Source organism: Ursus americanus, chromosome 7 (genome assembly GCF_024610735.1).
Source record: "Ursus americanus isolate L20-20 chromosome 7, mUrsAme1.1.p, whole genome shotgun sequence".
Taxonomy (NCBI): Eukaryota; Metazoa; Chordata; class Mammalia; order Carnivora; family Ursidae; genus Ursus; species Ursus americanus.
The window spans coordinates 50780801-50794848 of NC_142133.1; the positions used below are offsets into that span (position 1 = coordinate 50780801).

The 14048-nt window shown below is 38.4% G+C and overlaps 1 protein-coding gene and 1 pseudogene across 6 annotated transcripts in view; one reads left to right on the forward strand and one right to left on the reverse strand.

The window, feature by feature from the left end:
- ANAPC1 (anaphase promoting complex subunit 1) overlaps nt 1–14048 on the forward strand; it is a 94314-nt gene that overhangs the window by 71764 nt on the left and 8502 nt on the right. For all 6 annotated transcript variants that reach the window (XM_045808939.2, XM_045808938.2, XM_045808941.2 and 3 more), the window contains 8 exons: nt 252–338; nt 2600–2717; nt 3630–3707; nt 4071–4138; nt 5600–5738; nt 7604–7690; nt 8885–8980; nt 10598–10796. In XM_045808939.2, coding sequence (XP_045664895.2) covers nt 252–338; nt 2600–2717; nt 3630–3707; nt 4071–4138; nt 5600–5738; nt 7604–7690; nt 8885–8980; nt 10598–10796 — 872 coding nt within the window. The remainder of the gene's footprint in view (nt 1–251; nt 339–2599; nt 2718–3629; nt 3708–4070; nt 4139–5599; nt 5739–7603; nt 7691–8884; nt 8981–10597; nt 10797–14048) is intronic.
- Nucleotides 1503–1810, reverse strand: LOC123799639 (large ribosomal subunit protein eL33 pseudogene; annotated as a pseudogene).

A 14048-nucleotide genomic window follows, 5' to 3' on the forward strand; every position in this document is an offset into this window, starting at 1 on the left:
GTTTGTTAATTCAGGTTTTGAAAGTTAGCATCTGTGAGATGTTGGTTCTGCTTTCATTAGTAGATGATCTTGAAATGGCTTAAAGACTCACTGAAAAGTGAAACATTGACAGTGTTGACACACTTGTATCTGTCAAGGCGTTTCATCAGTGGACCTTGCCACAGTACCCCAATTTCCTGATTCTCAAGAAGGCCTTCGAAGTTTGCACAGTGTAATTAATAATGTCCTTCCCTCCTGCATTTGTTTCACAGGTACTCCTTGAGTACGTCAAACTCTTCCATTGCTGCTCTCCTCTGCGCCCTTTACCCGCACTTCCCAGCTCACAGCACTGACAACCGGTGAGTCTCTGTCCTCAATGTGATCTTGCATAAGATAAGGTCCCTGAGGGGTAATTTGATGGTGCTTTGGTTCCATGGACTCATTTCCAAATTAGTTTATTCTCTTCTTGAACTTAGTTATCTTCCTGACTGAATCTTTTAAAACGTTTCTCTAAGTATTAGACCAAAAGTGGACTTTGGACATCTGATGGACTGATGGATCAGTCTTCCACCATTCTTTCATAGGTAGAACTGCTGTAAACCCAGAAGTGGGCCAAACAAGGTTATCTTTAGGGAAAAGTTAATCAAACAAAAGATAGTAGCCAACAGAAGCAAGACAATATATTTTATACCATAATTGTTTAATTCTAAGAGAGAAATTGGTCTGATTTAGTGGCAATGTCTATATGAATTCCTTTTTTCCCTCTTTTACATGAATGGTGATAAGTTTTCTATAAATGAGATAGAAGGGACACGAAAAGCAAAATGCTGCAAAGAATCAGAGACAACTTAGAAGTGTCAGTGAGCCCTAGAACCTCAGACATGTAGGAAAGATGTGATCGTACAGCAGCTCTGCATTTGCGAGCACAAAGAACCGTCAGGGCTGCAGCCTTCCCGGCAGGTTCCAGCATAGCTGATTCCTGCGGCATGTGCAGGAGGGGGAGGAGATAGCTCCTTAAGTTCTAGTGACATCCAGGATGACCAGTATGTTCAACTCAACTTTCAAGAGAAGCATCAAGAGATGGAGCTCTGACCGTAGTAACTAAGCTGTCACGCTCTAGTGCAATGTAGTTTAAAATAGTAGTAATAAACGAAAGTTAGCTGTTTTATAAAAGTGGCCTGGTCTGACGTCCAAACTCTGATGATAGGTGGAGCACAAGCATATTCTTGTTAAATTAATGCAACTCTGACAAGTGGTCTCTTGCTTGTCAGTTTAGGAAGACTTTTTGAGTTGTTAAAGTCAGTAATTAGTGGTTAGGGTACAACTAAGAGCCACACTTCTGTATTGCTGGGAGAGTCATTTGGTTTAGCTATTTTACACAAAGCAATTTGGTGATAAGCACCAAGAACCTTTATGCAACTGATGAATATCCTTTTTTTCTGGCTTTGATTGCTTTTAATTCCCTTTTTTTTTAAACAAGAACAGATCTACACCTTTATTTATTTATTTATTTTTCGGTAAGGTTAAATCCTTCAGGGGTACAGCAGCACACAGATTCTGTGGCCAATGGCTTTAGCAGGAAGGTTGCTTTGGAATTTGGCACGAACCATGCCACTGTTTCCATGAGCATGAGTTACTTTTTCCCAGTCACTGTGTCATTCTTTGCTTTGTACATATAAGCGTATCTCTTGCCTAGATAGAATTCAGTTTCATTTCAAGCATGAACACTGTCAATTTTAAGAAGAGCTGGGTGCTCTCTCTGCTTCTGGAGACCCTGCTTATAGCCAGCAAAAATGGCCTCGGACCACAGCCTTCCAGACACATTTGTCATTTTAGGAGTCTCTTCTCAGTTGGCCCCACTTACTTGCACCCAGAGTTCGGCAGCAGAAGCCCCTCTCTGCTTTTCATTCTAATTAATTTATAGGAAAGGGTAGGTTTGGGTGGGAAAAGGGAAGCTATTGCTGTAACTAAAATTTAAAAAGAAAAATTTGAAGTCTCATTTTATCCTTTTATGGCATCTCAAAATGTAAAAACTTCTTTGTCTAAATGCTACAATATAAATTTTAAAATTAAAAATTTTTTTTGAAAACCCAGAAAAGCACACACACAGAAAAACATCATAACCCCCCCATTAGTTTTCGGTGTCCTAGATCCCAGATGTGTGTATGCGTTTGTGTAAAGATGCGTACGTAGAAGAGCCTTCCTCCTCCGTACCAACCCTTGAGCCAGAAAAACAAAGAACAAGAAATAAGTCCCCTGGAAGGTAAAAAGGTGCCTATGTGGGGCATTAAAGGATTATTTGAGAACTGATTTTATAAGTGATGAATTTATCAGTAAATATTTTCATGTTAAGATAATTTTACCTCATCTATAAAGCCTCTTAACTGTGAAAATGCAAATAAGGAATCCTTGAGTCAAGGATCATGTGTCTATAATTTTTTAAAGAGAATCTCTCCCTTTAGTTTTTAATTGAATCTCATCATCTTCCTTTAGGATGATTGTCATGGGAAGATAGCAACCCCACCTTCTGTCGTGGTTCCATGTGTGGGCAGCAGCAGATTGTAGAGCTCACGCTGTCGTCACCCTTTTGTTACCTTCTTTCTGTGTTTTCTGTGAGTAGGTACCATCTCCAGGCTCTGCGGCACCTGTATGTGCTGGCTGCAGAGCCAAGGCTTCTAGTGCCTGTGGATGTGGACACAAACATGCCCTGCTATGCCCTTTTAGAAGTTACCTACAAGGTAATTCTTTCCTCCTTTCATTTATTTGTAATTTTGTTACCACTCATACATCTTTGCAGGTCAAAATATTTCAAAAATGTTGTTCTTTAAAAGATGACAGAGTGAATTAATCTCTTATAAAAATTGAAGCTTCTAAAGTTCTTGTACATCCTGCCAGGCCATTTGGGCTGATTTGTAGTTTATGAGGGTAGTATTTTAGAAGTCATCAGCTGCTCTTTTATCCCTAGAGCCTATAGTTTGAAAATGTCCTTGTTCACTAAAGTGTTCTAAAAAATTAGTCGAGTTAGAACTATTCTTAGGTTTGTTTGCAGAGTGCTTTAAGATCATGTATTTGATGAGAGATCTTTGATTTAGACACAGATTGTAAGCCATGTATCCTTCCTTCATTCGGAATATTATTAAGTACCTTCTGTGCTTCAAAACTATGCAAAGGCTCTGGGGCATAAAAATTACATCGTTGTATTCCTTAAGGACCTCCTGTCCATTGGGTAGCCAGGCATGGGTGCAGTAAGAATAGAATGTGGGGGTATGTGTAGAATGCAGGGGAGCAGAGAAGAAATGTCCCTCCAGCTGTTGAGGGTTGGGGAAGTCGTCATGCTGGACACTGTTTGGGCTGAGATTTGCCAGCTGAGCAGAGGCCGTTCCCAGAAGACAATATGCGCAAAAACCCAGAGGTCTCAGAAGTACAGATCTTCTGTACTGTTAGCGTGTGAATGGCGTAAGGTGATGCAGGCCCTGCAAAGGATTGTAGACTTAGCCCTTAAGACTTGATACCAGAGAGTATTTTATGTCGTTTGACCATCTGTGTAGAAACTGGGGGGGGGGAAGAGAAGTACAGAGTGGAGATGTTTCTTCTTTGGAGCTTCCGTTAACCACACAGTGAATTGTGGCTGTTCTTTTACATTCGTAAAGGGTACTCAGTGGTATGAACAAACCAAAGAAGAATTGATGGCTCCTACCCTTCTTCCAGAACTCCACCTGTTAAAGCAGGTAAGTGGGATGTGATTTAGGAAGATCTCTGCAAGAGGTTAATTCAACCAGAATAGTATAGCATCAAAGGTAGCTAAGTTAAAGTCTATGCTTTCTTGGTGTTCTGTAGGAAATAGGAAAGCAGCGCAGGAGGAATTGTCATGAGGAACAGAGAAGGTCTTTACTTGCTGATCTTTACTGAGAGGTTAGATGGCCGTAGAACTTGATTCATGTACATTTTTGTGTAGAAATGAAGCTTGTTAACTTGTCAGTATCTCTTTCCAGCCTAGTTATTTTTATTTTCTCTGAGAAACATGGGTTTCATTTTGTCAAACTAGCACCTTTTTAGCGTTCGATTGACTGTGTTCATATTTCTCTTGGCAGATTAAAGTAAAAGGCCCACGATACTGGGAACTGCTCATAGATTTAAGCAAGGGAACACAACACTTGAAGTACGTATACTGAATTTCTTACATGTATCTGTGAAGTGAATAGAAGTATATGGGAAGGTAGAAATTGCAGATTATTATCTAGAATGTTCCTTGTTATCCTTTGATCTCATGCAAGACAGTAGAGTATATGTTGAATAAAGTGGTCTATAACTTTGAAACAGAATTTGTATTAGAAAATTAGTTTTAGTTTTCTTTTTTTTTAAAGATTTTATTTACTTATTTGACATGGCAGGGGGTGGGGAGAGAGCAAGCACAAGCAGGGGGAGCGGCAGGCAGAGAGAGAAGCGGGCTCCCTGCCGAGTAAGGAGCCTGATGTGGGGCTCGATCCCAGGACCCTGGGATCATGACCCGAGCCGAAGGCAGCTGCTTAACTGGTTGAACCACCCAGGTGCCTGAGTTTTAGTTTAGAAGACAAACCCTCACTAGTTATATTTATTCATTGAGAAACTTGTAGTGACCTAAGTTGGTACAGTAACGGAATTATCTGTTGGAGCAGTAATGAAAGATAATCAGTGTAAGAAAGTAAGGCTGGGGGACGCCTGGGTGGCTTAGTTGGTTAAGTGTCTGCCTTCAGCTCAGGTCACGATCCCAGGGTCATGGGATCAGGCCCTGCATTTGGCTCCCTGCTCACCGGGAAGCCTGCTTCTGCCTCTCCCTCTGCCTGCCCCTCCCCCTGCTTGTCCTCTTTCTCTGTGTCAAATAAATGAGTAAAATCTTAAAAAAAAAAAAAAAAAAGAAAAAAGAAAGGCTGGGAAAAAAAAAGTAAGGGTGGCATGTATGTCTGTCTATAAAAGGAACTTCATAACAATTGATGTTTGTCAGACCACATCTTTACATCTTTTTATCATTGTTTTGTTGGCTTGTTCTCATAAAATTAAGATCATGATAGATTGTTTTGGGGTGGAAATAATCATATGCAAGTAATTAATGAAGAGAGTGTTAATTTTATACCTTGAGTAGTGTGTAAATTAAGTCTTTAAATTTCTAGAAAGTTTAACAAGCCCATAAGAGTTTTTATAGTTTGGTACCGATTTATATTTCCCTTAAACTCTCTATATGATAGCCGTTTTCTGTATTGTTCTCTTTAGATTTGCAGCATTAATTTTTTTCTGTCGCAAACCAATCAATAGATATTCAGTACCTCCAGTGGATAGAAGATAAAGGGAATATGAAGAAGTGTTAGATAAAATATTGCCTTTGAAGCATACACTTGAGTGGGCAGAGCACCTTTTTACTTAACTAAGCTCTGTGAACCTCAACACCAAAGAAAAGTAGAACTTTGTTTTGGCTTTCTCATAGGGACTGATTTAATTTTAGACACAGTAAATAATCATGTACCCTACTGGAAAATGATAAAGACTTCATCTCATGTGAACGTGGTATTAGGAGACATTATATTTCTAGCTGAGAATTACAAATAATACCTCATGTAAAATTCATTCTTTTTTTTTTTTTCTTCAGATCAATCCTTTCTAAGGATGGAGTTCTGTATGTTAAGCTCAGAGCAGGTCAGCTCTCCTACAAGGAAGATCCAATGGGGTGGCAAAGTTTGTTGGCCCAGACTGTGGCCAACAGGAACTCTGAAGCTCGGGCTTTCAAGGTAGTATTGATTGGTTAAAAACTGAAGGATGAGATGGAATAATTACAAATCCCGCAGCCCACCCAAAGCATGTACTTCTGTGATAACATTTATGGGACCGTTGAGGTGAATCTGCTCTCTCATCACTGCAGATTATAAAGACTGGATCTATTTGTTGTTTTATGTAGCAACTATAATAAAATATGGCCATCTGCCAGGACTCTAAGGATGACTTACATTTAGCAGTAGGGACAATATATCTTAACACTGTAAAAATGTTTAGCTTAATAATTTTACTTATTAATCTTCAAATCTGTTAAGATTTGCTTAATTCATGGCAGAAACAGAAGAAGATTTTTACAAGGTAACACTAATTAGTTTCTGTTTTAAACCCCCCATTGTTGGTTAAATCTTGGTGAGGATAAAATGATGACAGATTTATTTTATCAGTTCGCTTTATTCTCATAGTACTTAACTGCTGATTTGAGTATTTCGAATGAAAAGTTAGAGTGCGTGAGAGAATCTCATTCCCATCTCGGTCAGTACATATTTTACTCTACACTTTAGAACTCAGATAAGTTCCCCACACTAGAAATGTATTCCATAAGCCAACTTTAAAATTTCTCAGTTTAAGTACACTTTTCAGGAATTTCATGAGCAAATGTGCTCCTGCTGAAGGTACATCAAGTGGCAGTGTAAAGTGGTCAGGGCCCTTAGAGGTAGAGGCAAAAATGTGGCTGGTGGACTGACTACGTGGTGGACAGTGGACTTAATTAGCATTCTTTGTTTTTCCACATAAGGGGATAGCATTTATTTTAATTTAACTCGCATTTCATTTTAGACCAGTTACTTATGACTGAGCCTTTATAATAGCTCCCAGGGTTTAAGTAGATGCAGTTGACATCAGTGAATTTTGTTTGGCAGTGTTTGATAGGATGTCTATGAAATAGTTTTGAAGGACTTTGGATATGATTTAACTTAAGCTCTGTTGCTCATATAAATTAGAGCCCATCTCAAAGACCCTAATTTGTAAAGAAAATAGAGAAGTTTATACTTGATTTTGATTTGGGAAATTACATAAAGATTAAAAGACATCTCAATTTCCTGCTTCAAGGGAATTCAGAAGTGAAATATAAATCTCAGTGGAAAATGGTAATATTTTTGTATTCCATATATTCCATATTCCATTTTCTTGAACCTTGAGTGTTACTTTTTTTTTTTCCAGTTTCTTTATTGTGGTAAAATACACACAAAATATGCTGTTGTAGCCCTTTCTAAATGTATAGTTGAGTAATATTAAGTCCATTCATATTGTTGTACAACCATCACCACCGTCCATCTGTAGGACACTCTTTCATCTTGTAAAACTGAACCTCTGTACCCATTGCACAGCGACTCCTGTTCCTACTTCCTCGCAGCCGGGTGCCCACCATTCGGCTTTCTGTCTCTGAATTTGATTATTCTAGTATTCTCAGATAAGTGGAATCATACAGTATTTACCTTTTAATGAGTGACTTATTTGAGTGGTAATCTTTTTTCCTTACGTTTTCAGTAACAGTTCTAATTTCTTACTTGTTTTTCAGTAGGTTAATTGAGGGAGAGGGGAAAGCCTTTTGGGGGCAAGTTGTGTAAGAAAGACCTGTTTATTATTGGCCTTTTGATAAACAGTAGCTCTTGTTTGACTTGTGCAAAAAAGCATCTTGTAACTTCTCAGCAGAACAGGTTGGTGAAGCTCTAGCAAGTTTGTACAGCCTTGGGCTTTATGGCAACGTTGTGTGAAAACAGTGAGGTAGATTTCTCACAACTGCATATACCACAATTTGAGCAGTAAGGAAAATAACCTCTAATATCTCACTTATGTTTGTTGCTGTTGTTTATATTTTTAGCCAGAAACAATTTCAGCATTCACTTCTGATCCAGCACTTCTGTCATTTGCTGAATATTTCTGCAAACCAACTGTGAACATGGGTCAGGTATGTGTATCATATGTTTTGCTCAGCTGCCAGACTACAATGGTACTATATTTATCTGTGGACACGACCACAATATCCATACCTATCTTTGAGGTTGATGACATGCCTTGGGTACATTGGATGATTTTTGCTTGGCAGATACAGATTTTTCATAGTCTAAAATTATTAAATTCAGTAACTTACTACCTTGATAGAAGAAACAACTTAAAATTCTAAGACATTAATTTCAATACTTTCTTATGTGCATTCTTGTACTGACTGATATTTTCACTGTTTACTGTCTCTTATTTTTACATAATTTTACTGTTTGCTTATAACTTTTTTTCTGTTGGTCATAAAACTGTTGCTCTCTTCAGGATTCAAAGGGTGCCCAGCAGATCTTTTATTTAATCCAAAGCTTGGATGTAGGAATTTTATATCTGGGATTGATGGCCGGTTCCCTATAAGTGTGTGTAGCTCCGGGAAAATTTTTCAACTTCTCCAAAATGCAGTTTCTTTGTTTCTGAAAGTGGGATTATGATAGAACCTACCTGACGTTGTTGTTTTGAGGGTAAAGTGAGATAATCGTAACCCCTTTAACTTACTGAATCTTGACTATTTATTAGACGCTTTGCTCAGTATTTTATGTAATTTTCTTATTGGATTCTGACTCTGAGGGTAGGTACTTCGTCATTCCAGGTTTACAGATGAGGAAACTGCCACTCAGATATCACATACTAAGACTGCACAGCTAGTAGTAAGGGCTGGGCATGCACTCAAGGCCGCAGGTCTCTGATGAAAGGCCGTGCCTGCCCTTGAGCCTAGCTGGATTTGATTGTGCTGCCTCCTCCGTACCTGCTCTGCTCAGTGTTTGTATTACATCTTTGTGGATGCTGGGTTTTCTTTTTGCATCTTGCTCTTGCCAGCCTAACCCAGGGCCCATCTCTGTGGTGTCCCGTCTGCTCATTTTACCCCCGCTGATCCTTCCTCTCCTCACAACGCTTACATACATAACTGTCCTTTGGGACTCAATTTTACTATATTTTGATGATGGTTAGTGTTGCATTCACTATGATTTTATAAAGAGATAGCTGTTTTAGCCTACGTATTATTGACTGTAGAGCTTAAGAATGGGCCGTAGTAGTTGCTATACAGTGTTGAATTGATTTCAGAATATACATTGATGTGCTACAAAAAGTTTCTGATTTTCCACAGAAACAGGAAATTCTGGATCTGTTTTCTTCAGTACTGTATGAATGTGTTACTCAGGAGACCCCAGAGATGTTGCCTGCATACATAGCAATGGATCAGGTATGGTTCAAAAAAACAGTCCAATTCTGATGACATTTATACTGTATTTTAAATAACGTACTTAACAATGAGGTAAGATTCCCTGTGTGTCCATCTTTTTGTTTCTCATTTGCTTTTAGAAATTCAGAAAAGGAAACCCTGTAAAACTTGACAGCTCTCTACATAACAAAAAAAGTTTAGAATTTATAATGACAGGAATGACTCCTGGTGGGCTGTCTTACTCCAGGGTTCCCATTCTCCCCTTTTCTCTTTTCCCTTGACTAGTGGAGGAAGAGCACGTTCCCTCCCTTTCCCCCCTAGCATCCTTGGGTGGTGTCTTGCCTCCTTCTTGACAAAGCCTCTTCATGGAAAAGATATGCAAATGAGCAGTAAGTGAACAAACAATGCCCTAGTGATGGCAGTAATGTGAAATTACGCCTGCGTGATTAAGCTTGCAAGAGGTTATAGTATTAGTATGTAGTGATTTAGAAAGCTGGAGTTCATTTTTAAATTTCTTTTGTGTTATTGCTGTTCTAGAAGAGCCTAAAAGTGGTAATACAGAAAATGATGCTTCACTGCTTCCCTAAAGGATCAGGCCAATTTATTCACTTTGGGTTATTAGTAATACATATGACTTTTTAATAGTATCATACCTTTCAGACCCCAAATTGCAGTTAAGCTTAGCCAGTAGTTTTCTAACTTCAGTTTATATGAGGAATCTTATAAATACGGATCTTCAGATCCCATTCTGTATCATGTGCTGAATCAGAATTTCTGGGATGAGGTCCAGGGCTGTGATTTTAAACAATTCTTTAAGTGAATGTGACATGATCGGTTCATAGATAAGCATGTGGGACTCAGTATCTAAAGCCAAAGGAAGTAATCTCTAATGGCAAAATAATCTTTATTGAAAAGTAGGAAAATGACATTAGGGAGGGGAGAATGCCCCAAAACCTGAAGATCACATTCTTTTGAGTAATATTCATAATTAAAAGGCAAGTTCTAATTTACCCAGATAATTTAACCAGAATGGCAATATTGTCTGGTATCCATCCACATTTTTTTAATTGGAAAGTATGATTGTGTGATGTCCACGCTGACATTGCTTCTCACAGGGTCTCTCTATATAGCAGCCAAGTAATGAGTTGTGTTTTTCTTTTGTTGGTTGAAAGCATTCCCTTTTTATGCTTTGAACCTTTATCCCTTCAGGGTCATGGGCAGGTGTCTACAGAACATCCCTGCTAGTTGCAGGCATGGTGACTTTGCAGATGGATCCCAAGAGCAGTATTATCAGTATATTGTTTTGCTTTCTGACCCCTGGGATCCCCGGCCAAGTCATCGTAGCGGGTCTTCATTTTTCAGAGCCGTTGAGCCAAGAGTGAGCTCATTTGCCTTTGTTGCTTTTACCTAAAAGCTGTTTATGTGGGGAGCGTATCGAAGAGAGTGGGCATGTATCTGCACCCAGTGGAGGGCTCCTCTGTGGGGCCGACTGCATCAAAACATGGAATGGATTCCCCTTTGCCCTTTATTGATCTATGAGCCATATTTTAAAAATACTCTGTTATACAACTCTGAGGAAGAGACAGAGCAATTTCACTCTTTCATTAAGTGGACTGCTGTTCCTTTCTTCTCTTTGAGGCTATGAGAAGACTAGGAAGAAGAGAGATGTCTGAGACATCTGAACTTTGGCAGATAAAGTTGGTGTTAGAGTTTTTCAGCTCCAGGAGCCATCAGGAGCGGCTGCAGAATCACCCTAAGCGGGGGCTTTTTATGAACTCTGAGTTCCTCCCTGTTGTAAAGTGCACTATTGATAATACTCTGGACCAGTGGCTACAAGGTAATAATAGCATTGTGCCTGGTGCTTTTTTATCTTTTATTTTTTAATTTTTTAAAATTCTTTATTTAAATTCAATTTATTTCACATATAGTGTATTATTAGCTTGAGGGGTAGAATTTAGTGATTCATCAGTTGCATATAATACCCAGTGCTCATCACATCAAGTGCCGTCCTTAACGTCCATCACCCAATCACCCCATCCCCCCACCCTCCTCCCCTCCAGCAACCTTCAGTTTGTTTCCTAGAGTTAAGTGTCTCTTAAGGTTTGTCTCCCTCTCTATTTTCATCTTACTTTATTTTTCCTTTCCTTCCCATATGTTCCATCTGTTTTGTTTCTTAAGTTCTGCATATGAGTGAAATCATATGGTATTTGTGTTTCTCTGACTTACTTCACTTAGCATAATATCCTCTAGTTCTACCATGTTATTGCAGAAGGCAAGATTTCATTCTTTTTGATGGCTGAGTAATATTCCATGGTGTGGAATACACACACCCCCACATCTTCATCCATTCATCTGTCGATGGACATCTGGGCTCTTTCCGTATTTTGGCTATTGTGGACATTGCTGCTATAAACGTTGGGGTCCATGTGCCCCTTCAAATCAATATGTTTGTATCCTTTGGATAAATACCTAGTAGTGTAATTGCTGGGTCGTAGGGCAGTTCTATTTTTTAACTTTTTGAGGAACCTCCATACTGTTTTCCAGAGTACCTGGTGCTTTTTAGATACCGAGACTCAGGTTTTTCTGTTGTAACGTTTTCTTTCGGTGCTAAGCAAGATTAATCTGAATATAAGCTAGAATGGCTATAGATGTAATGTTTTCAGTTAGGCGAATTGGACTCTGCTTATTTACTTCAACTTCTATAAAAAATGTATTTAACTATGCTTAATACACCGTAAAAATGTATACATACATATATATACATATATGTATGTATACATGTATATATACATACATTTATATATACACACACACATACACATATACATACATATATATATATATATATATATTTTTTTTTTTTAAATACCACTTGACCCTTAGGAACTTGTTTTATATTTTCGAGCACCAGATCCTGTTTCTTTTCCAGTGCCTCTCTGCTATTTCTTAGGGGTGTGGCCTATCACCTAGCTGTTTTTTCCCCTTTTTTGTACCTCCACCCTGTGTACACTGAAAACTTGATGTGTGCTTAGAGTGAATGTTTGTTTTACCAGCTCTGTGAGTCATTCAGTGGGAACCTGGGACATCGTGTGACTATGGCTTGGAAGTACAGACTTGTGATGGCAGGGGAATTGTGAAGTTACTCCTAATAGTGTAGAAGTAACTGTGCCTTACGTGAGGCAAATGATGGGCCTTTTGATTTTTGGAAATGTGTCTAATGTGTGATATATGTCTGAAATCGATTTTTAGCCAACAAGTGATCTTTCTATTCTCTTCAGTTCCTTCAAATAACTTCTGATACATATCTGATAGCAACCTGTTTGGGGGGGGCAGATGGAGAGGGAGAGAGAGAGAATCTCAAGCAGACTTCCCGCTGAGTGTGGAGCCCCAAATGGGGCTCAGTCTTATGACCCTGAGGTCATGACCTGAGCTGACATCAAGAGTCGGATGCTTAACTAAATGAGCCACCTAGGCTCCCCTCCCTGCACATTTCTTTCTTTCTTTCTTTCTTTCTTTCTTTCTTTCTTTCTTTCTTTCTTTTTTTTTTTTTTTAAAGATTTTATTTATTTATTTGACTGAGAGAGAGGCAGCCAGTGAGAGAGGGAACACAAGCAGGGGGAGTGGGAGAGGAAGAAGCAGGCTCCCAATGGGGCAGGGAACCCGACGTGGGGCTCCATCCCAGGACCCTGGGATCACGCCCTGAGCTGAAGGCAGACACTTCACCGACAGAGCCACCCAGGGGCCCCCTCCCTGCACATTTCTTAATTGAATCTTTTTTTCTGTTGAGTTGAGTTTTTTTATGTATTTTGAATATATGATTTGCAGATTTTTTAATTTAGTAGGTTGTCTTTTCATTTTTTTGATCGTTTCCTTTGCTGTACAGAAACTTTTTATGTAGTCCTACTTAATTCTGCTTTTGTTGCCTTTGTTTTTGGAGTCAGTTCCAAAAATTCAAAACCAAAGAATGATGTCAAGGATCTTATTGCCTGTGTTTTCTTCTTGGAGTTTTATGGTTTCAGGTCTCACAGTCAGGTTGTTAATCCATTTTGACTTATTTTTTGTGTATAGTGTAAGATGGTCCAGTTTCATTCTTTTGCATGTGGCTGTCCAGTTTTCCCATCCCCATCTGTTGAAGAGACTATCCTTTCCTCACTGTATATTCTTGACTCCTTTGTTGTAAATTAATTAACCTTATATGTGTGTGTTTATTTCTGGGCTCTCTGTTCTGTTCCATTCATGTATGTGCATTTATGCTGATACCAACTATTTGGTTACTATAGCTTTGTAGTATAGCTTGAAATCTTCCTTTCCAGTTTACATGCCTTTTATTTCTTTTTCCTGCCTAGTTGTTGTGGCTAGGACTTCCACTACTATGTTGAATAAAAATGGCAAGAGTGGGCATCCTTGTCGTGTTCTTTGTCTTAGAAGAAAAGCTGTTAGCTTTTCATAGTTGAGTATGATGTTAACTATGGCTTTGTCACATATGGCCTTTATTATGTTGAGGTACATTTCTTCTAGATCCACTTTGTTGAGTGTTTTTATCATAAATGGATGTTGAATTTTGTTAAATGCTTTTTCTGTATCTGTTGAGATAATCATGTGATTTTTATCCTTTTTTTTAAAATTTGAAGTAGTTTATTGATTAATATTAGATGTAATAATGTTTAAAATGTTTTAAAGATGAACAGTTTTAAAGTAACAGAAAAATCAGAATAAATGAGAATATTCTACATTTGGAATAGGGAAATAATGATTTCCTCTTAGTTTATTAATTATTGCTTCATTATCTTTTGTTCTGTTATTGTGTTATATCACTTTGATTTGCAGATGTTGAACCATCTTTGCATTCCTGGAATAAATCCGACTTGTGTGGTTTGTGCGATCCTTTTAAAGTATTGTGTTTTGTTGTTGTTGTTGTTGTTGTTTTGAGGAACTAAAAAAGAATTTGTTTATTGAGGGCAAGAGGATGCAAACAATATAAAAATCAGAAGTTTATCTAGCTTTCACTGACTTTTCTTTCTCTGCTTGTCAAATGGTGGATATTACTTGTACATTTTCTGAGGGTCCTGATTTGTTCATGGAATCCTTT